This window comes from Platichthys flesus, chromosome 22, assembly GCF_949316205.1.
Source record: "Platichthys flesus chromosome 22, fPlaFle2.1, whole genome shotgun sequence".
NCBI lineage: Eukaryota > Metazoa > Chordata > Actinopteri > Pleuronectiformes > Pleuronectidae > Platichthys > Platichthys flesus.
This window is the reverse complement of record NC_084966.1, coordinates 8,052,431-8,076,327: the sequence shown is the minus strand read 5'-3', so window position 1 is coordinate 8,076,327 and position 23,897 is coordinate 8,052,431. Positions and strand designations below refer to the sequence as shown.

Sequence of the window (23,897 nt, the reverse complement as noted above, 5' to 3'; positions counted from 1 at the left end):
TTCTGCTGCTGCTGTTGGCGGGGGGGGGACTGTAGTTTTTCAGCCCAGAGAGGGATAAATAAAGCACTAGACAATAAAGTCACTCTCCATGGACTTCAGCCTCTGGGCGACGTTCCAGCCAAACCGGCCAATTGCTCAAATGGAAATTAGAAGCGAGGAGACAGATTGTGAATAGTACATTTACTCCAGTCGGCCTGGACAAATCGATGGACCAGAGTCTGCGGGGCAAGGTGCGGCAGAAATCGAGGTGAAGGGGGCAGGTTTTTTTTATGTGCATATGTGCTTAGACTCTGCATAAGGGCCAGGGAGCCGCTCTCCAGTCTCACACCTTGTGCCGTCTACCTCAATCCCCAGCAACGGCTCTGTCTGTCCCTCCATCTCCTCGTCCTTGCAGTCTGTTCAACCTGAGGTCACAGGGTCAAGGCCGGCCACCGGAGCAGCCGCCTCCTCACGCCACGGCGCTGTCAACTCGGGGAGAACAGGCTTAAAGAGGGACGCTCTCTCTTTTTCTCCGGCAGGTCACGCCACTGTTTCAGGCAGTAAACACACGTCTGAGAGCACAGGGGACAGTTCAAGGAGCGGCACGGCGGGGAAGAGGATGCAATCACAGCCCCATAAAATAATGAAGGAGCTCGCCAGTTGAGAGCCCCTAGTCTCTACTCAGGGGCCACTTGTGGTGTCTGTAAGGTTGGTGCACGTAAAACAGAAGTGTGTGCACGCAATTTTGATTCCACTCAAGTTTTTGGGTTGCCGGTAACCAGTGCACCCTCACTTCTGTGTGTGACAGGGATGAAGTGAGTACAAAAAACAGGCAGGCGATAGCTATGAGACACCCAGAGCCACTCACCTTCCAGTGTTTACCAAAGATCTTTATTTCAGCAACACATCAGATCGGTAAAGATGAGAGCCGGAGAGAGACACACACACATCAGCCCAGGAGAGAGAGAGAGTGGCCACTCAAGCATATTTGCCGTATATACATCACTCCCATTGCGACGCAGATAACCTTCTGCCACCGTTATCTCCGTGTGCCGCAAGGAGAGCCCAGTGTTTACACCCCCCTCGCATGCCCACATCACAGGCGAGAAAACAGAACAAAACCCCCCTCCAATAAATTGTTCCTATCAGGCCGAGGCATAAGTCGCAGTTGCTGCAGCGGATTTAGTAGTGCCACTAGGCTCTAATGAATTCTCCCAGCTCGCCCCCGCACGTCCATTGAGCCGCCGCGGCAAGTCTTTCCAATCGGCCGGGCTGCTCAGTGCAGTGCTATCGATAACAAGCCCTGGGGGGGGGGGGGGGGGGGGAAACAGCTGGCGTAATGAGACGAGTGCAGTAGAAGCAGGGGCTGACGGGGTCAGTGTGAGGGAAAGGTGCGGCTTGAAGTGCCGCAGAGACAAACTCAAGGAGTTGCTTAGGTGTGTGGGGAGGGGGGGGGGGTGATGATTTTGGAGGTGTGTACGATTAGGGCGTCGTTTCCTGTCCGCGGCTCGCTGCATCAGGGCGAGCCACCTCCAGGCGATGATGATGAGGATGATGATGAGGATGGCAGACAGGGCTCTCCTCCATCTGTTCAAACATTCCACACAGACCAAACATTTGTTCTTCTCTCGCGGAGGGCAGCGGTGGAACAGACTCAGGTTCCGTCTCTCCAAGTCCCAGCCGGCCGTGTTGTTTAGACTCTGTGGTTTCACTGGGGTTTGTGCGACTCTTGAATGATTTGACTCCGTCTTTTAAGTGGATTGGGAACTGCCGATTCACCCCAGTGGGTCGTAAAATGACTGATTGAATGAGCCATTAGGAGAATTGTGAACTACGTTGTGTCAATTGGACGCCGCGAGGGGCTGGGCGGCAGTTAATCATTAATTAGAATTGGACGAGGAGTTGGCTTCATTGAGGTTGCAATGGCTTCTTCTGATCCTCCTTCACAGTGTAATAGAGATCTTCCCTGGCCTCACGCCCTGATCCGGTTGGGACTGAGCTTTTTATTTTTATTTGCAAACATAATTAAACAAACACGCCGTTTTAAAAAGGTAAAACGGCACAAAGGAAAATTTGCAGCGGAGACAAAACCGAAGTCGTTGACAAAAGTCCAATCACAATTCAATTAAAAACAATAACACTATGGCGCAGCAGGCCGCGTCGTCTGTCTCCCCCTAAGCAGATTAAAGCCCCCATTACACCATCATCGACCTGCAGTTTGTTGGGCTTTTCTGTTTGTAATTCCCTCCTCCATCTCCACGCGGCGCCGCTCTTATCGCCGCTGTCGCACTTGATCGTCCGACAGGTCGGCGAGTTAGCGCTCAGCGAGCTCCCCTGCTTTCCCTCCGGCCTGCTTCAGAGCCGGATTATCTCGGTCAGTGCAAAAAAAAAAAAAAAAGGACAGGACGGGACGGCGCCTCCCTGGAGCTCTGGCAGCACATGGAATCCCCCCCGTCACCTGTGCAGCGTTATCTGTGTATTCATCTGTTGGTGTCAGTTCATTCAGAATAACAGGTTATGAGCATGGCAGCGGTAATTCATCTCGCAGTCGCTATTAATTATGCGGACGCCTCCCCGTTGCACTCCGTTTTTTGCAAAACGTATTTTGCGCCCTCTCGCTGAAAAGCAGCCTCCCATCTCTTCCGGGCGCTCCGAGTGCGAAGATGAAATTACACCGAGAGATGATGACAGAGGAGCGCTCGATGCAGATGGATGTTCTGAAACGAGAACGATCAGGGAAATGGAGGACGTAGGCATGATCCCCGCGAATTAGGATAAAATGGAAATCCATCTCGGCGCTTGTTATCCATTTAGCGGGAGCAAAATTGAAATGGGTTAAAGCCTTAATGACCTGGTTAAATCCCCACCGTGCGCCGCCAACAGGCAATGCATGTTCTGTGTTGACAAGTGTCATCTTAGCAAATAATCCGCAACAATCAGCTTGTAAAATTCATTACGGCAGGTTCGACACACGGCCCCCCCAACGCGACCAGACAGGCTCCCACAGAAGTACTGGGAAGATGCTTTTAATGTGAAGTTGGATTCAGGTAAGGATCCTGTTTGCAGTGCTTGAGCAAATTGTATTTTTGTCTTTCTCGGGAGACGTGGGTTGCCAATTGAAAGGCCCCTTGTGGCCACGGATCAGCAGGCTGTCAGACTGCAGGTCTCAGCAGGGTCCAGAAAAACAAAAAAAAACTGGAAAAGTTTGATCTGGTCTCAGTCGTGAACTTTATATGCCAAACGTGGATTTGTTGGCCGTCTGAAAACGGCGCCGCGCTGAGCACTTGCTTGCTTTCACCTCATTTCATCCATTGATTATTCTTCCCTCATGCAGAATTATCATCAAGGCACCAATCTGTAGCTTGTTTCAAACGCACAAACAAGATTCTTGCATCGATTCCAGAGTGAAAACTCATCTTCAGTCCCATCTGTTCACTTTCTTTGGCAGCGTTGCCCTTTCTGGTTAAAGGGCACTGGGCCATCATTGTAACTAAGAATTTGTTAATTAATCAGAGCCTGCTCATCCATGGACTGAGGGTAAATAAACAGTCCTTTTCAGAAATCGAGGCTGAAATAAGAGCCAAATAAAAAGGATTAGTTTCCTTCTATAAATGCACACTCGCCTAAAACTGCTCTGTTGTAAAACACAACATATTAACTTGTTGCTTTATTAGAAAAAGCTTATCCGTGAGGCCGCATTTCATTGATTTTCAGCTTTAGCGTGATGTGTGTTTCACACAATTTCATTTCCTGCATCCTTTCAGCTCAAGGGACGGGTTTAGATTTGCAGCAGTCATCTCAGTTTCTGCGGAATCCAGTGGAAAGCTGAAATATATTGCGGGGGCAACAGGAAACCAGTCACAACACCACTAGCACACGACTGCCTCAGCAATCACACACAAGCTCTTATTTATGGATTTGTGCACAGCGTTAACAACACATGCCGTTGTGAGCCGTGTTCGGAGAGAGCCGCTCGGCACGAGCAGTACAGTCGCGTACAGCTCCATCATGTTATTGCCCACGTTTGACTGATGGATCTCAGTGGTGAAAAATATTCCCATTAGGTACCATGAGCTGCAGGCGAGGCTGCTGCTGCTTGTTTGGGAGGACTGATACTCTTCCAGAAGCCCATCCAGCGGGGTAGGCAGCTGCCACGAGAGAAGAATGCATGGGACAAGACCCAGTTTCTATGGAAACAAAAGAAAATCTAAAAGAGGAGCTGGGGGGGGTGGAAGAGGGGAATGAGAGAGAAGAAGAAGAGGAGGAGGAGATAGAGAGGAAGGCTGTAGCAGTCTTCTTTTGGGGATGGATGATCATGAAAGGAGGGTAGTGTATGTGAAACGCTGCAAATCTGGGCCTCCCCTGGTAGCCAGTTATTTATACATCAATCACATGCATGGCACCACAGCCCCTCACAGCCGCCGCCCGCAGCTCCTGTCATATCAACAACAACATATCAAAGTATTCTGAGTTGCTATGGACCTAACCTGCTCCCGCTATAGGTACAATCCATCACTGAGCAGAAGTAGAGATTTGCTGCTTTCGAGAGGCAGGGTCTCAAATTGCTCCTCCGAGGCCCAGCCGGACTCTCAAGCTGTCGCACCCCCCCCCCCCCCCCCCCCCCCCTCCCCGCACCTCCAGGGCAGCACGCAAACAGGCTTTCTTAAAGATACACAGAGAGAAGGGTTCCGGTTGACGGCGGCAGAAAGTACAGGCCGAGTCATTAACACTGAGAGGTGAGACGAGGGATGACTGGAAAACTGATAATTGCATTCCGTTGACAGAGAAAGTTATTTTTGGCCCCTACGGTGTAATCAACAGCTGATACAGTGCGGTGTTGACAGGCGACCACGATTGTAACAAATGGCCATGCAAGACAGAAACACAGGCATGTTGGCAAATAAAGTCACGGCTCCATAGATGTCATCGATAAAAACCTTGATGCGATGACTACTTTCCTGGAAGCCCCCCCCCCCCTCACGAGCAGCTCATTTCCGGTTCAAATCAAACATGAAGAGATGGTGTTCTCTCGACTCATCCCTGCTCATGCAAATTTGTTGTGCCGCGTCAGAGCCGCCCCAGGACGCCCATTGTCTCCGGGCCGCCGAGGCACAGCTGTGGGAGTCTGTGTCGCTCCTTCACTCCCTCCCTCCCTCCCGGGCACGTGGTCCGCGAACAAATGCCATTATCGACAACAACAGCACAAACAGCAGGGTGGGGGGGGGGGGGGTGCTGGGGAAAAGACATAAGCAAGTAAACCCAATTGAGACCGGAGGACACATTTGCATCTGCTGCACACCCACCAGCAGGGATACATGGAGCCTTTGCCAGCGATTGTGCGTTCGTCAACACAAACGGGTCGTCTCAGTCGGGCTCAACTCCGCGCTCACCCACCAGTCACCGTGTACGATCAGATTCAGAGTGGGGATCACGAAATACACAACAGCAAACAGTGCACTTTGTTATGAGTGGCTGGCGAGGAGGGCTTTTCACTTCATGGAAATGGTAGTTCTCTTCACTGACGACACACAATGCACCAGAGGAGAAAACAAGACATGGATATAAACCTAACGATGACACCATTAGGGAATTTAACTGAACCTTGACCTCTGACACTGGTATTTTCCTTTAACCTATTCCCATAAACGTTTGTGGGATGCAAATCGATCACATTATGGATTATGATTTATCAAGAAAAGCAATGTAGTATTTGCAGTAAAGTGTGTAAGTGTATGTTGCAGGTGGGAAAAAAATGTGCATACCAGGAGAGGCTGGTTACTGTAGTTTCTTAGGTTCATCTATTGTATGAAGCTCGCGTTGAAGATTACAGAATAAAGAGTCCGGCACAGCTCAGGTCGAGGGGTTAACTGGACTTACTTACCCGATGCTAATGCCGCTCGCTGCACTTGAGAGCAGCTCGACAATGGGGGAAGTCGTAAAGATGATTTGAGCGCCCCCTGCTTATCGTAACACTTTTACACACGGCTGCGGCAGAGCGAGTGTCGTCCGAGTCATGAATCAGAGAGCTCTCTCTCCGATGGCAGGTTGTCAGCCGCCACGGCAGCAGGTCAACTTTATATAAAATGTGCCCCCTGCAGCAGCTTGATGCTGGCAGGGATGACATCTTCGGTACATCGCCTTTAGTGTGTGTGCCACAGTGACAAACACTTGTCCGGCTAGTTGATGTGGAGTGACGGCCGCCACTAGCGCCTGCTGCTGTGACTCAACACCACATCGGCCCTGTTACCCCTCTGAACCCACCCCCCCACTGGTAATCTCGAGCCGCCGCCCCGCCGTGTCACCTTTCGCTGCGGATCACAAGCAGCCAAAAATTGCCCGAGATAGATGTGAATCATTTTCGGGGAGGAGAAGCTGTGTCAGCTTTGTGCCCGCCACTCTGCCCTGCGTTTAGGAGTCATTTCCTGTCGGCTATCAGATTGGTGCATGTCTGGAATGAACCCCTCCGCCGTCCTCTGCGAAAGGCAGACTGGCGATTGGGCGAACGCGGCAGCCCATCAGAGTTTAATATCCTTGACCGGGATCAAACAGACCCTGATATATGGCCTGAGAGTGTGTGTCATTAACTCGAATGATCGCGGGGGGCTTTTTTTTTTATGAGCACATCCAGCGCCCTCTTCCTTCATTTCTGATTTGGACAGCCTACATGAGTCAGCTGGCCGAGCTGTGACATCCTTCTTCTGTCGTCAGAGAGTTTGCCATAAGTGTCACCCCTTTTTTGATGCATTTCTTTTGGACTGTGAATTACCTTATTTGCACACAAACAAAGACACAGGCCGTCGCTTTGTTCGTGTCCCGGAAAAAAAATATATTTAGATTCTTTTCCTTTTAGGTATTTCTCCCCCAAGATTCGGTTTATTTAAATTCTGCTCCTCATGTGAACATCGTTGAAAGCATTTCATTTGCCAATTAGCCAGCTGCTCCCCAGTTAAATAATGAATATGCTAATTTCGAAGCTGGGGGACATGTTGTCTTTTGAGTTACAGCAGCGACAATTATCCGAGTCAGGCATGCTCACAATGGTGTGTACTTGTTTGTGTGTGTGTGTACTGTGTGAAGTTTATGTAGGGGGGGCATGTGTGTGAATGTGTGTCACATTGTGATGTGTTGGCACAAATTCGTGTTTTGCCTTGGGCCCTTATTGTTTGCATCCCTGTCCGTTTGTGGGTTTGTTTTTTTGTTTACTTGCAAGCACGATTACACAATAACTGCTGGACGGATGATCAGGAAAGATCGAGGATTTATTCTGGGTTTATAAAGAGGTCTGGTATCTGCGAGTTGCTGAAATTCGGTGCATCCTGTTTGGGACTGTTGGGCCTTGCCGTAGGAGGTTTATTGTGCATTTGTCGCTTGGCAGGAGATGTGTGAACTGTGTGGTGTTCATCTAGGACATTATGTGTGAATGTGATACCACCGTGTGATGCTTTGTGAATATTCATGTTTCCATTTGGCGTGTGTTGCAGGCCTGTGGTTGTCATTGTGTGTGGTTGTCATACATGTGTGTTTTGAAAGGGAATTTGAGATGCACTCGGTGTGGCATGATGCGTGTGTCCTTTACACGGGACAATATGAGTGGATGTGTGTAACTGTGTGATGTATTGGGCTGTGGGCGTCCTTGCAGTGCACATATATATTTATATATTTTTGTATGTGTTATGCATTTGACATACACGTGGGACACATGACAATATGTGTGTGTGTGTTTTGCCGTGGGCCTCATTGCAGTTCCCATAATGTGAATTTGACCAACACGTGGTGTAAGGTGTTTGCACCATGTGGCATTCATCTCCCCTGTGTGCTTGTATTTGGCCGTGGGCCTTACTGTAGCACCCATATGTGTTTCAGTGACACGTGGCACGAGGTGTGTTTACAGTGTGTGTGTGTTCAGTGGAACGTTAGTTTTAGAGGAATGCTTCCCTCCACGCATATTGATTTGTTTGCCTCCCTTTATCTCAGCGGGGGCGCTGAGTGCATGTTCCTGACAGTTCTAATTGAAAGCCACTCGGCGCAGAGCCTATGCATGCAGATACACACCCTGCTATCATCCATCAGTTAGAGAGGGGGGAGGGGGGGGGGGGTGAGTGCACACCGGAGCGCCGGCGTACTCACCCATGAGCTAAATGACAGATCCTGCTTTAATGTGCTCACTGCTGTACTCAGCGCCGCAGCACGGTTCGGAGTGATCACTCAACACGGGCATGTACTGTACCTTCTCACTCGCCGACCTGTCAGCCTATTAATTAGAACTGTCACCTACTTTCGACCGGTGACAGATAAGATGCCGCAGAGTGCGTGTCCCCTCCATGCATCTGTTTACTCGCGATTTATGAACACAGAGCTCGGGCCGATCGATGGGTTTCCCTCACCTGCTGTGTTTGCTCTGTGCGGCCATCTTTGTTCCTGTTCAAACGCACAGGACGGGGCTGAATAACGACGTGACCTTTAGCCGCAGCCGATTAACAAATAACGATTTCACAAAGACCCCATCGGTTAGTTTAATTAAATGTATCATAGGAGCCTTTTTCGGGGGGCAAAATGTAGTCCCTGTGTCTGATATACCGGTCTACCCTGACCTGATTTACTGTGCTCTTGAAAGTCACTGTACTCACATGAGCATTTTTCATGGCGGTCGTAAATTAACCATTAACATAATGGATACCTTCACGGGTCACCGGGAAAAGTCTGGGAACTGAAAGTGTGCTCTTTTGTTAAGGGCCCGAGTTTTACTTTTCAGCCACGTTAGCAGCCCTCACTTGAAGTACATCAGCTGCTAGGTCAACTATTGGATTTATTGCTTGCAGGATTTGAAACAGGCAGTCATTAAATCCCAAATCAGTTTTGCGTCACATGGCTTAACAAGGTGCGACATCCTCTGCCCTTAACGCGTGACGCAAGTGAGGAGAAACTTCCCCAAGAAAAAGACAAACTTTTAACAAGGCAAGAAAACGCAGTCGGAAGTGGGCGATCCCTCTCTCAGGGACGGACGGAGGTCATGATACTTAGAGGATGATGGCTGCTGATCCAATCATTGTTCAATAGCACGTCTGCAGTTCAGGGTAAAACGTCTTGACAACTTTCCTAGGTGATAAAGTCTCATGAGTTGGGTGATCCTGAAGCAACAAGTGCTGTTCCTAAATGCAGCCTCACAAATTGTTCTCTGAGAAAACAAGGAGAACACCAAAAAGTAATTGGGTCTTCCCTGAATCGTACAGCCTCCTTCCTCCAGGTAACGCAGTAATACGACTTTTTTGTCTAATATCGCTTATTACAAACAAACCGAGCAACACACAGATGGTCAGGGGTGAAAACATGAACCGGTCATAGATGAGTTAGGTGATGTAATAACTCATTTTTTTGTTATTCCTAAAATAAAACGATAATGCCTGTTGACTTGTACTTGTTGATCCTCATTTAGAAGTAAAGTGCTGAGGTGCTCGAAGGGTCAGGGTGAAAGAGGGAGAGAACATTTTGAGTAATATAGGCTGACGGGACTTGACCCGACTTTGGCAGGTCCTGGCTTCCGGAGATCCTGGTTGGCTGAGCCACGGTGGACGACCATGAAACTGTCATACAGAGAGCGAGCGAGAGAGAGAGAGAGAAAGAGAGAGGGTGACCAACAGATAGACGTGACACCCATAAGGAATCGGAAAAAGGTGAAGAGGCAATCCATTGCACAATGAAGCAAGAAACGTGGCGAGATGAAAGGGGCTGACTTGAGTGAAATTCAGGGTGATGGGTAGAAAGGGAAATAGAAATATAAAAGTGTGCGGCAGTGGGAGGAATTGGACAAGCTGAGAAGTGAATAATACAGCCTGCGGCCTTGAAGCACTGATCTTGAGATCAGAGAAGAGAATGACATTAGCTCAGACTGTGACCTTTTTTTTCTGCTCTGTCACACCTAATGAAAAAATCTTTTCAATGCTGGCCATTTTCTTTGTGGGATTCTTTTTCCACATTTGACTCATTATTGTCGGATTAATGGAAGGAGGATTTGATTATTTGATATTAATTCACTGTACACGTCGTGCTATACATTGCAGCTGCACGGCTCGTCTGTCAAACACGACCTTGTTCTCGCTGCGTGCTCATTTCAGGTTCGGTGTAATTGGGATTTAGAGTCCAATCCAATTCACACTCAAATCGAGAACACGCCATTGTCTCATCAAGGTGCGGAGCTCGGACAATGCGTGTATTCCAGATAACAATGCGTGTCATTTAGCAGAGAATTACACCTTTAATGGTCTGCACTGGTATTGTCATGGGACGTACCCTCCCAATTAGGGAGACCGTTGACCTTAAACCTTTGGATTTCATTTCGGAAAGGCCGCGAGCAAGATCCCAGGAGTCTCCTCTCTGTGGCCTGGCAGGAGCCGGTGCCCTCTCCTTTGTGACTGAATTAATCCGCAGGCCTGAGATAATGGCCATGTCACAGCCACCGGCAGGATGTGGCGGGAGAATAATCAGCCCGGTACCGTGGCTTTCTTTCAATCCCCCGTGGCAATGATGGCTTCGGCGCAGAAAAAAAAATAAGCAACATGTCGCTTCGCCCATTCTCCAGCATGCATGAAATGAGAATTAAGATAACAGCCCTCACAGGCGTAGCAGACAGGGCGCAACTCGGTGATCAGGGCTGTTGGTTCACCGTGGTGCTTTGGCACAAGATTAGTTTTTCTGAATAAGGATTCTCGGGCCGTTGAAGAACCTTCAGGTCTCACATTGTTTACACTTGACTTGAAGACTTTGGTATGACATGCTTTCGTCATGGTGGCATCAAATATGTGGGCTGTGGCTTCTTATACTTGACATTGATTGGTTTGTAAAGAGGCAGGTTGTCAATTTGGAACCGTACTAGAGTCATCGTTCAAACATTATAACCTCAGAGGTGAAGACAACTGTAATGGATGCAGGCTGCTCCCGTGTCTTTTTCTTCTTCTATTGTTTAACACCGTCTCAACTTAATAACAGAAAGTTAATCAAGCCTCCTTAAAACCAACAAGGGTGCCATTTTTATATTTGGTTCAAATTCAGGGTTGATAATGAAGTTGCATTGATCAGGAAAACAATATATATATATATATATATATATATATATATATATATATATATATATATAAAGTCTGAATAAAAGTGCCCTTTATGATTGAAATGTTCGGAAATAATTTACAAGCTGGGGCCTTTGAATGTGTCTTAGGAAGTTCATAAACCTTTTTGCTGTTTTTTTTTTTTTCAAATTCAATTTGTTAGCAGACGCAGTAGAAAAGTACTGCTTTTATTTGTGGACTGAAGTATTATTTTTTGGGAGTTGAATGTAGCAACGGTCAGATGTTGTCTTTGGGAATCTAGGCTTGTAGTATTGGCTTGCTTTGCACAATTTAAGTCAGACCGTCCAGCCGAGACCAAACAACAGTCTCTGCCTAAAGGACGGGGAGTCGCTCCAAGCTGGAGAGGGAAGCACAGTTGTGTACATCTTGTGCGATGAGACAGGCGGATTGTAAATCTTTGCTCTGTTGTGGAGGACTAAGGTCTGAGCTGTTGTTTGAGTTCCGCAAACTTTTGTCTGTGATCTGCAGAAACAAAAAAGTTCTGTGTTTGTGCAAGAGGTGAGGGGGTGGGGGGAGGGGGGGCGAGGCAGTGACAGGAGCTTGTGTGAAAAATCATCAGCTCCTGACCCGTTGTTCCATTGCTGCGAATCTCCTCCTCGGCTGGACACCGTTGGGTTGTTCGGTGCAGATGAACTTCAAGTCTCTGGGGAGGAGAGTGTACAGGGGGAGAGGAGGCTGTGCAGCAAATCACCGGCTGAGGCAGCAGAAGACGAGGGAAAGGTTTACCAGGTAGTTGAAGTCACAGACTGTGCATCTGTTGCAGCTGGAATCTGAAAAGGCCAGTCACGACTGGTCTGCCACCCACAGTAAAAAGGTCTCTGCACACCAAGTCCGGACTTGTCATTCGTGTCCATTTTGAATCCATCACGCACAAAAACCTGGCACACTGAGTCAGATGTGTTTTATTATTCCATTCCTTCTCAAAATTCGCAGTAAGAGATAAGATGTAGAGGAGCAGGGAGGCTGGTTTTGTGGTCTTCTCGCTTCTCGGAAACATCGGGTCTATTCGACCCCGAGAAGCCGCAAGGAACTCGTAGAATGTAGCTTGTGAGCAAGGAACTGCAAAATTATTTCAGTATGTTAGCTGTCCAGCGCTGAGGCCGCATATTTAAAAGCAGAGAATAAATGTCAGTTTTCCAATTGATCCAGAGCAGCTCTAACAGCTCTCCGGAACACCTGTTCTGTTTCGAAAAACTTTAACTACTCACTAAAGTTTTTTTATTTGGAGTCTGTGTGTAAATGTGATTGACACAACGTGAGGTTGCATTTATTCTTAAATATGCAATATGCAGCGGTTCTTATTAAAACGACAGCCTCTGTGTGCAGAGAACCTGAACTGCATTATTATTTTTCTCCCCCTTGCTTCATCTGTGCCTGTCTCCTCTGCACCACGTACAGTCCTTTCCTGCAATGACACGCGAGTTAACTAGAATCATAATTATTGGGATTTGTTTGCTCTCAAAATAAATACACACACACACTGCTGCTGGAGAAGAAGGGCTGCACAAACAGATTACTTCTATTTTAGTTTTGCTCCTGCTGCTTTCGTAGAGTCAGGAGAGTGAAGAGGAGCCGGAAGGCTGCAGAGACGGGGGGGGTAGCAGTCAAACCTCTCTCTCGCTTCATGTTTTAATAAATACTTTGAGCAGATGCCCACATGCCTTCACTGAAATAATCTTTCCACCGACATCATTCTTGGTGTTTGAGGCTATTGTGTGTAGTCATGACACGCATTCTCTTTTTAGGGGGGGGATTGTATGTCATATATCTTCAAAGATCCCCAAATGATACAATTACCATTTTGTTATATCGTGAGTTGTATAAAACCTCCTATTCACTGCTTCTGTGTATATTTTCAACCTTCACCGACACCGCAACCTACGAGGCTTCCCTCAGCACTGCCCCGGAAATCGGATAGTGCCTCAGAGGCGTTTAGGTTTTATTACTCAATCGCTCTTTGCCGAACTCGTTCGAGCCGACTCCTCTCGCTGTGGCGCCGAGCATCCCATCGCCCCGTGGGCTCACCCATCTCTTTGTGCTTATGGAGGGGGGTCAGGGAAATAATCAGCCCAACTCAGCCGGACCGTTCACGTAATCTATGTGCAAGGGTTGACGGAATGGGATATTTTGAATTTGTGGATCATCGTAAAGCAAACCTCTCACCTCTATCCACTATCCACTATCCTTGCGGAGAAAATACCCTCCATCAGATGGTTTATTACTGGTTTGACCGATACACTTATGGACTATATTTGCAGAAAAAGACACAGCTGCAGGAGCCATTAAGATCTGTGGCAACTTGCAACATGCAACACTAACAGTAGAATCTATTTACCTTTGTTTCCACGTATGCCGATGACAATCTGATGATCTTAAAATTGTCACTTTCCTGTCGACCTCAGAGACACCAAATTGGCAGGGGCGTCCTCTCATTAAAATACATTTGATTAGCTTGTCTATATTCACAAAAGGATGGCCGGTCATTTTAATTGGCTTTATTAACCTCATCATTGGAGGGGGAACCTTTTTCTTCTTGATGGATGACCTTATTAACGCGTAAAAAGAGAAACTGCCGCAATTCTTGGGAGGCGGACTAGCTCAGGTGACTCGTCAAAGCTGTCAGTGCTGCTCCGCCGGCTGTGGTCTGTGCTGTTTGTGTTGTAGCTTCCACCTGATCAGTGCGTCCGGAGCAGTCAGGGCCGACGAGTTGATGGATAGACGCCTCGATTCAGTCGGTTTTAAACAAAATATTCAAGCTCTACTTTGGAGTTAATTCATTTTTATACCTTAATAAGTAGAGCAACTCTGTGGGAACGTTTGTGTGGAGCAAACCACAGTGTGTGACCGAGAACCTTGGATTTATTAAGATTAAGATTAAGATATGTTTATTCATACCAAACACATGCAAAGACATGCACAACACACCCATGCAATGGCAGGTAAATTTAACCTCTGCATTTAACCCATCTGTGTGCAGGACACACAGAGCAGTGAGCGACCATGTACGGCGCTCGGGGAGCAGATGTTGGGGGAGTAAGGTGCCTTGCTCAGGGGCACTAGACAGGGTAGGGAGACTCTTGGATTTTTGGACAGATCAATCCAGGTTCGTCTTTTGTTGTCTCTCCGTGGAGTCGAACCAGAGACGAACCAGAGACCTTCTTTGCCCATAGTCCAAGTTTCTGCCACTAGACCACCGCCTCTCCTTATTTATGGTAGTATCTCTGACGTCCCTTTTTCCAAATAAAACCATTTACACCCGTGAGCATTTTGCAGTTGTCTTCAATGGGAATGGCTACAATCAGCATTCGATCCCGGGTCAAATGGCGCTGCAGTGGTTTTTCATCGGCTCCCCCTCCGATCGACAGTGATGAAAACATGGCACCTGGAGAAACGTGCAAATATCTTCTTCTTCATCTTTATTTTGGCATTCTATATGCTAATGCTGCGCCTTTTCTGACTGACATTATGAAGTCCATCGAACTTTCTTTCAGCCGTGCATAAATAGCCATGCACGTATTTTCTGTAACATCTTGTCAACAGCGTGAATCAGTGATTTTTGTCTTTGTATCATACAGGATGCCTCTTGTTAACCGTAGACCAGCTTATTTTGGCTTAAAAGAGGTTTTGGCCATTTGCATGTTAATGTAGCCAGGCGCCTTTTTTCAGAAACAGGCTGCAGTCAGAGGACGGGGGGGAGAGGGAAGGGATAAACAGACATCAAGAAACAGAAAAGGGCCGACAGAGATAAGAAAATAAGACTAATAAATTGGACACAGGACTGAGAAGTGCACAGAGGACACAAAGGAACTGAAAATACCGTAGAAATTGTCAAAGCTTGTGTATAATTTCAATGGAGCAGGCTTCTATTTTGGAAAAGGGAAATAGGATATGGGCATTAGGTTGCACCTATGTTTGCAGCCTCTACTTCCCCCTCCTTCCATAAATATGAACACAGTATCTGAGAAAATGGGATTTGCTCTATGACAGCGTGATGCTCCAGCTCCGCACACTCTCGGATGGAGATCGTCTTTGCGAGGGAGGATAAAGAAGACGAGGGTTATGAGACAATACGCAGGTCATGCCAGACTCTATATGTTTGTGAGTCATACTGCAGGATGCCTATGAATATTTATCTGGATGCTGTTTTACATACTACTACTCGAAAGGTGGTGCATGTGTAACTGTGCGGGGGTTCCTCGCGCATACCGAGATTTGCGTTCCTCTTGTAATGCCAGTTGTTTAGATCTCTCTATAAAATAAGTAGTTTATTCTGAACATTGCCATCAAGAATATTCACCTTTCTTTTTACTCCAACTTTATTGATACTAGAAGTATCCGACAAGCTCGAATCAGAATCGAGGACCAGGGTTTTTGCCCTTTGCAGACGGGTTATTGAAGGATTTGTCAAATGTTAGAAGCAGGTTTTCTCAAGCATCTTTCATTTTCTCCTCTTGAATCTCAGCTTTTGACTTACTTCAACTCCTCAACTCAAAGTGGACATGTCTTTTGTTGTGTTCTATTGTAGTAAGTAAGTAATCACTCATTTTCTGAGTTATATGGCAGCAAAGCGGAAAATACAACCGAGATGGTCCTCAGGCGTCTTACATGCAAACTTTCAAACTCCCACATTTTGACATTAATGAGGTTCAGATCTGATTAAAATGGATTTTTTTGTTTCAGATCAAATACAGAACTATATGTTGTTTATTTCAAAGTTTAGATCACAGACTTTAAAGGCTGATTACAGACATGTGAAGGTTTTATCATTAATAACGCTTTATTGAAGTAATTACTCACTGGCCCAGCAAATGCAAGCAGCACAACATATTCTTTTACTAGGAAGTTCAAGGTAAAGTTATTCGATACTGACTTGCTGCATAATTCTCCACTCCACCGATATGATGACTCACAAATGCAAAGAGAAAAGAGCCCTGCGAATACAATGAAGGCTGCAAAGTGAGTTTGTATTGTCTCACACAGACACAGTTGGTGCACCCTTGCCTCCTCTGGCACTTTGCATATTTCATATATTGCATTGCTACAGCCTTGTTAATAAGAAACAGAAGGTAACTGTAGCGTTTCAAGTATCTGCAAAGGGAAGGAGGCAATGTAGGAGAGAGTTTTGCCATCTGCTAAATACGATTAAGTTGCGTTTTCTTACTAATTAGAAAAAGGATGTTCACATCTGAATCCAGCAGAACATCTGTGTCTTTGCAATGTTTGCAGGGTGTGTGTGTGTTTGTGCACTACAGGAGTGTCATGATTTAGGGATATAATGTACGTAGAGAGAGGTCCATCATGGCCACCGCAGCCTGAAGCATAAGAGGCTTAAGGAAGGAGACAGGAGTCACGAAGCAGTCGGTAAGTGGAAAGCAGAGATCCGGAGGAGGTGTTTCGAGAGGGGGGAGATAATAGGTAGCTGTGGGTTGAGGCTGAGGGTGCACACGTGGTCTCAGGCTGTGTGTCTGCACGATTGGATGTGGTGGGATGAGTTGGACCTCTCCTCTCCCGCATTAAAGCAGGCTTGTTATGCAACCGGGCGGACGCATGGGGGACCGGGGACACAGGGAGTCAGACTGGCACACAAACAGGAATACTTAGGAGACAGACGCCTCAACAACTTTCGGCGGAGACCAAAGGCAAAGTTGGCAGCAAGTAATTTGGAGAAGTTTTGCGATAAATCAAACGTCCTTGTGCTGCAATATCAAGTAACGACACTGTTCGTCTACTCCCAGCTTCCTGCTGGCACCATAGAAAATGAACGTGAAGGGAATTTTGTGCTGCTATGAAACACGTCCCTGAAACAACATTTTGCTGATCTACTGTGCGTCGCCCAGTACACTCAGGCTCTGTGTATTGGTCCTGGGCTCCTCGTTGAAGCCTTGGAGGGTTATTCAGCTACTTTTTGAAGGGCAGTGATTCAATCCATCCATCCATTATCTAGAACCACTTATCCTTTCAGGGTCGCAAGGGGGGGGGCAGTCCAAGCTCGCATAAGTGAAGATACACCCCATGGTCACAGAACTAACCCTGATACAAACAAGCATGCACACACCTACGGGTTATTCAGAGATGCTGATTAGACTATGCTCCAGAGAAAAGCCAGAATCCAGTGACAGTTTAATCTGACCATTCTCTGAGCTGTTAATTCACACATTAACATCTAGCTTGGAGAAAAGTGCATTCGACGGAGAGGAATTGATGAAACGCTCGTCCAGTCAGATTCCAGGACTGAGGGGAGAACTGATCCGATTTCAGCGAATGTGCAGTTTCTGACCTCTTTCAGCCACAAATTCAAATTGATTATAAAATTCCACACAGACAGACGGAAGATAGTTAATAGTTTGGCGTCTCGGCTCAGCTGTCCTCATTCCCCCAGATATGATTACAAAGCTGTAACTGTGAGTAAACCAGTGCAGCTCGCCCACTAACTCAGGAGAGTGCACACAGGCAGCTGTGGCTCAGGAGGTAGAGCGGCTCGTCCTCTAACCAGAGATTCTGCGATTTTCTCCCGATGTATCAAAGAGAAAGTGCTGCATATACAGCAGATGCACTGTATGAAGGTCTGTGTGAATAGGTCAAGGGACAAACTGTACTGTAAAGTGCTTTGACTAGAAAAGCTCTATAGACGTCGACCTGGAGGAGAAACCACAGCCGATTGTACAAAAGATGCCATAAATCAATCCATAAATGATCATGAAATAATAAGTGTTGTGCTTCAGCTTTGTGCTTCCTATGAAAATGACGGTTAAAACAACAAAACATATGCCAAATTGTGTATTTAACTGTCTTCCAACAAAGAAATCCCAGATAGGCTCTCGATCCCTCACCGCCCGGTGCCACCGCTCACCTGAGAAACGGCTTCAAACAACGCTCATTGCTCAAAAGCTAATTTCTAACTGGATATCGTTTTTTGAAGAAAAGCTTTTCGACACACGGGTCCGGGGTTGCACACAAAACACTGTAATTAGTATTTTATCTCCTTCCCTCTGCCGCTCACGCTCTGCCCACTCTCACTTTGTGTCTTTGTCTCTCTCTCCGTCTCCGTGGTTCAAGGGAAGAACTCAACTCCTTCGCTAAATCACAAAACAATTAAGGCAGAGAATTTTTTTTTCTTGTGTTCTTTTAGCCTCGTAGGCACGTATCATTCACACACATGCACACGGACCCAACGCTCACAGCAACCCACACATGTAGAAATGAGCACACACGCCCCCGCGCACCCTTCTGCCGAACACACAAAGGCATGTTCTCTCCGGTGCCTTTTATTTGGCCACGGCTGTAATGGAGCTTTTAACGCGGCACAGGATTAGAGAATCGTGTTTTACCGCGGCTGCCAGCTGATTCGACGCCCTCCGCGCCGTCAATCAAACGCTCGGGATTAGCGAATGCAATAGTGTGCGCGGCCTCCAGATTGAGTCGCACTGATCGAGCGAGTTTCACACACTGTTGCGGCGAGTCCAGATGTTGCTGAGTCATGTCAGCGGGGGGCCGGCTCCTCCACCGCGACCTCCATGACCTCAATTTGTGGAATATATCGATTTGGCATCCTTACAAGAACATCCAAAACGTTTTGTGACTCGACGACAGTACATTTCTTTTTTTTTCTCCCTCGTCACTGGTCGGGGTCGAGGATATCAGAGAGAAGATCTCACACTGATTGCTCGAGCTGTTCCAGAACAGAGAGCTGACTTCTGCTTAATTCTTCATCAGTGGAGTTTATTGGCCGTTAAGGAAACTAGCTGTAAACACTGCACTGACATATAATCACCCTATAAACTGTATCAATGAATACGGTACACAGCAACATGGGAATTCATTTGGATTCGTGTTCCTGGCAGCTCTGCTTTGGTCTCCACCAACACCTGAGGGAGATATTTGGCTCCGTCGCTGAGAAGTCAGTTAGTTTCAGAACTTGTCTGTCGGCCATTTGGCACAGTGTAGGCAGTGTGAACTGGGTTGATGCTGACGAGGGCTGTAAGAAGGAACCAAACATTAGATTTCACTCGAGGGGATAATGGCTCTCACGTTACGACAGGATGTTGTCAAGCTGCTGAAATGAAAAGACTGACGGAAAAAAAAACTTTCATTAGTTCAAACTGACATTTGCTTCCTCTAACAAAATATAGAAAAAAGTATTACATTAATATTAAAAAGTAGAAGAAGAAGAGATTACCCTCAGCTGAGATGAGATAAGAAACACAATCATGCAAAGAAACACTGCATAATATTACAACAGTAATGAAATTGAAGGAACTTGAGTATTCAAGCTAAGATACAATTAGTGGTTCTCACATTGAAAAGTAATAATGTTGGTGACATTTAGAGGAAATGAAAAGTTACAATGCACTCTGCATCGGATGTAAAAAGTAGTGCGTGATATTAAACTAAATATTTACAGTAACAAGGACAATAAGTAATATCTATCTAAGGTCTTCTTACATTACCTAAGGTAAAAGTTTTCCAACAATAAGATGTGAGTAAAGGAGAGTCTGTAGTTTGCTAATCCTTATCAACCAGGACATGCCAGCTGTGTATAAGTGAAGCCAGTGCATCTTGATCAAACCCTGGTGGCTGCCTAGAGTATAGGTTATAGACCACGCCTTCTGCATGTTAGTGGATGGGACATGGCCTGAGCAAAAAGGTCAAAGTCCACCTCTAATTCATTTTTATTGAAGATGATTTCTGTCATTTTAGGTAACAACAATTTAGTTATCTGATGATATTAAAACAATCTGACTCAGGATTGGTCAAGCATTCAACATTAATCCCGGCCAATCGGGTGATATCTGAACCAGCAGCATTATGAACCATAACCCTGCTCCTCTAACTTTTTATTCCTCGGATTCAAAAATGATAATTGTACGGCATCGACCATGTCTGACGTGTTGCAAATTAAATCAATGGTTTTGTTTGTTGTCTAATTTCCATTGTCACCAATGCTCCTTTAGAGGAGCTGATAATTGGATCTGATAATTGCTGTCAGGCTCCTGCACATATTGACCCGAGCTCTGTAATAAGCAGGTGAACGAGACACCAAAAACATTCCATTTCTGAAAATGAATCAACTTAGCTCGTCTCTCTTTGTGTCCCTACCAGGTGAGACGGTGTTGAATAAACAAATTCTCCCGTGTCATATTTCAAATCCAGTCTGCATTCTCATTAAAATGTCAACGTGCGCTCGCTGCAGGGACTGATGTGCATTTCAGCCGGAAAAATACGGTTGCAATTTCCAGGTTGAACTTAATTGCGTGATTCACACCAACGACTCCGGCGGGAAAGAGAGAGGAGGCCCATTTTTCTTGCCGGGTTTTGTGAGCAACTTATTACGCGATCAATCACATCGAGCACAAACAGACCCGGATCAATTAATAATTGAAAACCGTTAAAGTACTTGAAGCACTGATCGGAATCAGCCTTAAGTCAGAGGCAGGCGGTGTCGAAGGGCACAAGGTTAAATAGACATGATTAATCAACCCCTAGAACAGTATCCGCATTTATTTGTTGGAAACAGTCCAGTGTGTGTGTCTGTGTGTTGTGTAGTTTTCAGTATAGTGTAGTGCATTTAGATAAATTAGTTACGAATGCTTGTGTGTGACCGAGGGCTACATGTGTTTGTGCATTGCAATGAAAGTCTCTCGTTCAATGCTACGTGTGTGTCTGTGTGTTTGTTTTGTGGGTGTGTGTGCATTTGTTTGAGTAGTAGTACAATGCATTTACATAGTGACAAATGGTTGTGTGTGACCATACGTCAAAGTCAAAGTCAATTTTATCGTCAGTTCTGCCATATGCACAGGGACGGGATTGAGATGTCGTTTCTCCCTGATCCCCGGTGTAAACATAGAAGTACACAGTGCATGTAAGTACGCATAATAAGTGATAGTACACAGGTATACAGGTAGTATGCGGTCATAAGTCGCACGGTGGATGGTATTAGAGTAGTGCAAACCGGTAATAGTGCAAACATGCATTGAGATATATCGTCCAACTTTGTGTGTGTGTGTGTGTGTGTGTGTGTGTGTGTGTGTGGTTGTGTGTGTGTGTGTGTGTGTGTGTGTGTGTGTGTGTGTGTGTGTGTGTGTGTGTGTGTGTGTGTGTGTGTGTGTGTGTGTGTGTGTGTGTGTGTGTGTGTGTGTGTGTGTGTGTGTGTGTGTGTGTGTGTGCGCGTGTGTGTGCGTGCGTGTGCATGCGTGTGCATGTCTGTGTGTGTGGGTCTCAGTGCCATACTACATACCAGTAAACATTATGGATTCGATTTCCGTGTGTGTGTGTGTCTGTAAGTGTGTGTGTGTGCCCCTTACGCAGCATCAATCCAATCGAACACACTGCCATCCTCCTCGACCTCATCATGTCGACCCCTCAGGTTAGCGGCCGCGGCGGTGCCCCTCCACTGCCACCTGTAGGCGGCCTGGACTCACGACAGATGGCTCCCTGTGATAAATGCCAGAGAGCAGCCTCACTGTGGTGCTGCTACCCCTCCCCCCCCCCCCCCTCCCCCGAGCAGCAGCAGACAATCATTTCATCATTTTCTCAATTATAGACAGGCGCCCTGAGCTCCGCTGTTAAATGTCCAGTGTTGTGGCGAGAATTAACATCCATTAGGGCGTTTTACAGCGTGTGTGTTTGGAGGTTCATGCTAACTAGATGTGGGCTAAGGATGGGGGGGTGGGGGGGCTCTGATATGACAGGTTCATAGACTGCCGCTGCGTCAAGAGGCTCTAGCCCAAAAATGACCCTCTCCCCACTGAGTGGCCAATCGTTACTCATCACATTAGACACGTAGACGCACTCCCTGGCTTTGCCTCCCGGATTTTTCTTCCTTCTCTTTCTTCCGTCTGACTTTAACTCCCAACCAGCCGAGCTCCAGCCCCAGTTTCATTCAGCTACATTTCACTCCAGCTTTTTAAAAAGCCCCACCTGGAGCCAGCCCATTGTGCGGCGTTATGGCGGCGCTTACAAAGGAGGCTTTGTCGCTTGACACCGCACATTTTGTGGCACTGGTGCTCCATTTTTTTTTTCCTGTCATGAAAGTGAATGCACGTCTCCCAGCGAATATACCCAGTCAGCTTTTTTCTCTCGGAGGCTCTCGATGTGTTGGAGCCTCGCTCGACCGCTATTTGTCACCGGAGGGAGATAGCAGCACCGGTTGAAGTATTTACTGATCTCTGCTATTTCTTAGCTTGTTAAATTTCCATCCGTCTGTTGTTCAATTCATAAACCTGTTGTTGGGTAGTGATAACTGCAAATAGCATTACAGCACCTCGGGGCTGAAAGGATCCACATTCAGTGCGGAGCTGACTGGCAAGCTTGTCACGAACACCCATGCGCCTGTAGGACAGTACAAAGCCAATGTGTTGCAGCGCGGAGGAGCAGTAGCTGGGTTCTTTTGAGAGACAGTAACTTTGAATGCGGTTATGTACAATTTTCAAATTAAGTTTGGATAAAAAGAAAAAGTACTTTAGTTTCGGAGATGGTACAAACCCACGAGGAAGGGGAAAAACTCGACATCACAATGGAGAAAAGTGAATGGAAAAGAAACTGCTGTTATAAAGCTGCAAAATGGGTTCTTTCTGAGAAGCCCCTTATTTTGGTAGAAGGATATTTGCATGTAGACTGCCGCCTGCCTTTCATCTAATCGCGGTAAATGGTGACGCACAACTGAAAATGGTCCTCGGATAATGAAAAAAAAAAAATCTGGCATGGAGAAGGAAATGAGCCACACTGCTAAGCAAGCCGAACTCGTCTTTAAGAGCAATTTTGTATTATTATGTGTCTGCAGTCTGCAAACAATGAGGCTCTTTTGTGCTCTGTTCTCTTATAATAACTAATCAATTTTCCCTGTTTTCGTCTGTCTCCCCTTCCTGTGCTGCAGCCGCCCTGCAGGTGTCCATATCCCTGAACAAAGTGGAGCTAAGCGTCGGAGAGTCCAAATTCTTCATCTGCACAGGTAAGAAACGCCGCGGACCCTCATTTTGACGTGGGGGTGTCTGTCTGTATGCATGTGTGTGCCTGTGTGTGGAGGCCGGTCAGAGATGCAGCAGGGGGTTTACGTCGGCGCTTTGTGAAGTCTGTTTGTTGTGCGTTTGACGTCCATATGGTGAGTGACTCCGCGGCCCAGCGGCGACTGGATCCCCACAGGAGGGACGGCCCCCTTCCCCCCCCGTTGTCGCTTGTCCTCCACGTCCTCTCGGAACGCCCGTATCAGCACTCAGCCGTAGCAGAGCACCCGGCGCCGGTGCCAGCGGCTCGGTGGGGTGGCAGCGCACTCTGGCAGGCCCCGGCCCGCCTCCCGCCGGCTGCCTCTTCCCTCCCGCCAACCCACTCAGCGTGGAGCTAACAGCCAGGGGGAGGCCAGGCACACTTGGAGGGGCGGTGGTGCGGCGCCGAGGTGCTGAGGAGGACATAATGGGGAGGTAGAGAGAAAAAAAGGAATAGAGGTGAATGGAAAGAAACTGGCAGCGATTGAAAGGCAAAGGTAAAAGCTTTGTCTGTGAAAAAAAAAACACTCAGAAGCGAGAAGAATGGGAACCGGCTTTGAGGCAGAAGAGGGTTTGCCACCATCCACCGTCAAAGTGCGTGGGAGGAAGTGTTTGTGTCGTTCGTGGCTTTCTCCTGCCCTCGTCCGCCACTGGCATTCAAACCTCTCCTTGTTTTTTCCTGACCATATTCACATGCAGCTCTGCCAACCGGGGGTCTGCTGTAAAGCAGGGCAGAACAGTCAGTGGCAACAAAATGAGCTAAATCCCGGTGAAACCAAAGCAAAGCCTGCAAACATTAAAAAAAAAATACGGAGCTATT

General features: G+C 47.0%; 1 protein-coding gene across 1 annotated transcript in view; it reads left to right on the top strand.

The window, feature by feature from the left end:
• LOC133933204 (neural cell adhesion molecule 2-like) overlaps window positions 1-23,897 on the top strand; it is a 231,797-nt gene that overhangs the window by 136,088 nt on the left and 71,812 nt on the right. Inside the window, 1 exon segment of the mRNA XM_062380147.1 lies at window positions 22,972-23,046. Coding sequence (XP_062236131.1) covers window positions 22,972-23,046 — 75 coding nt within the window.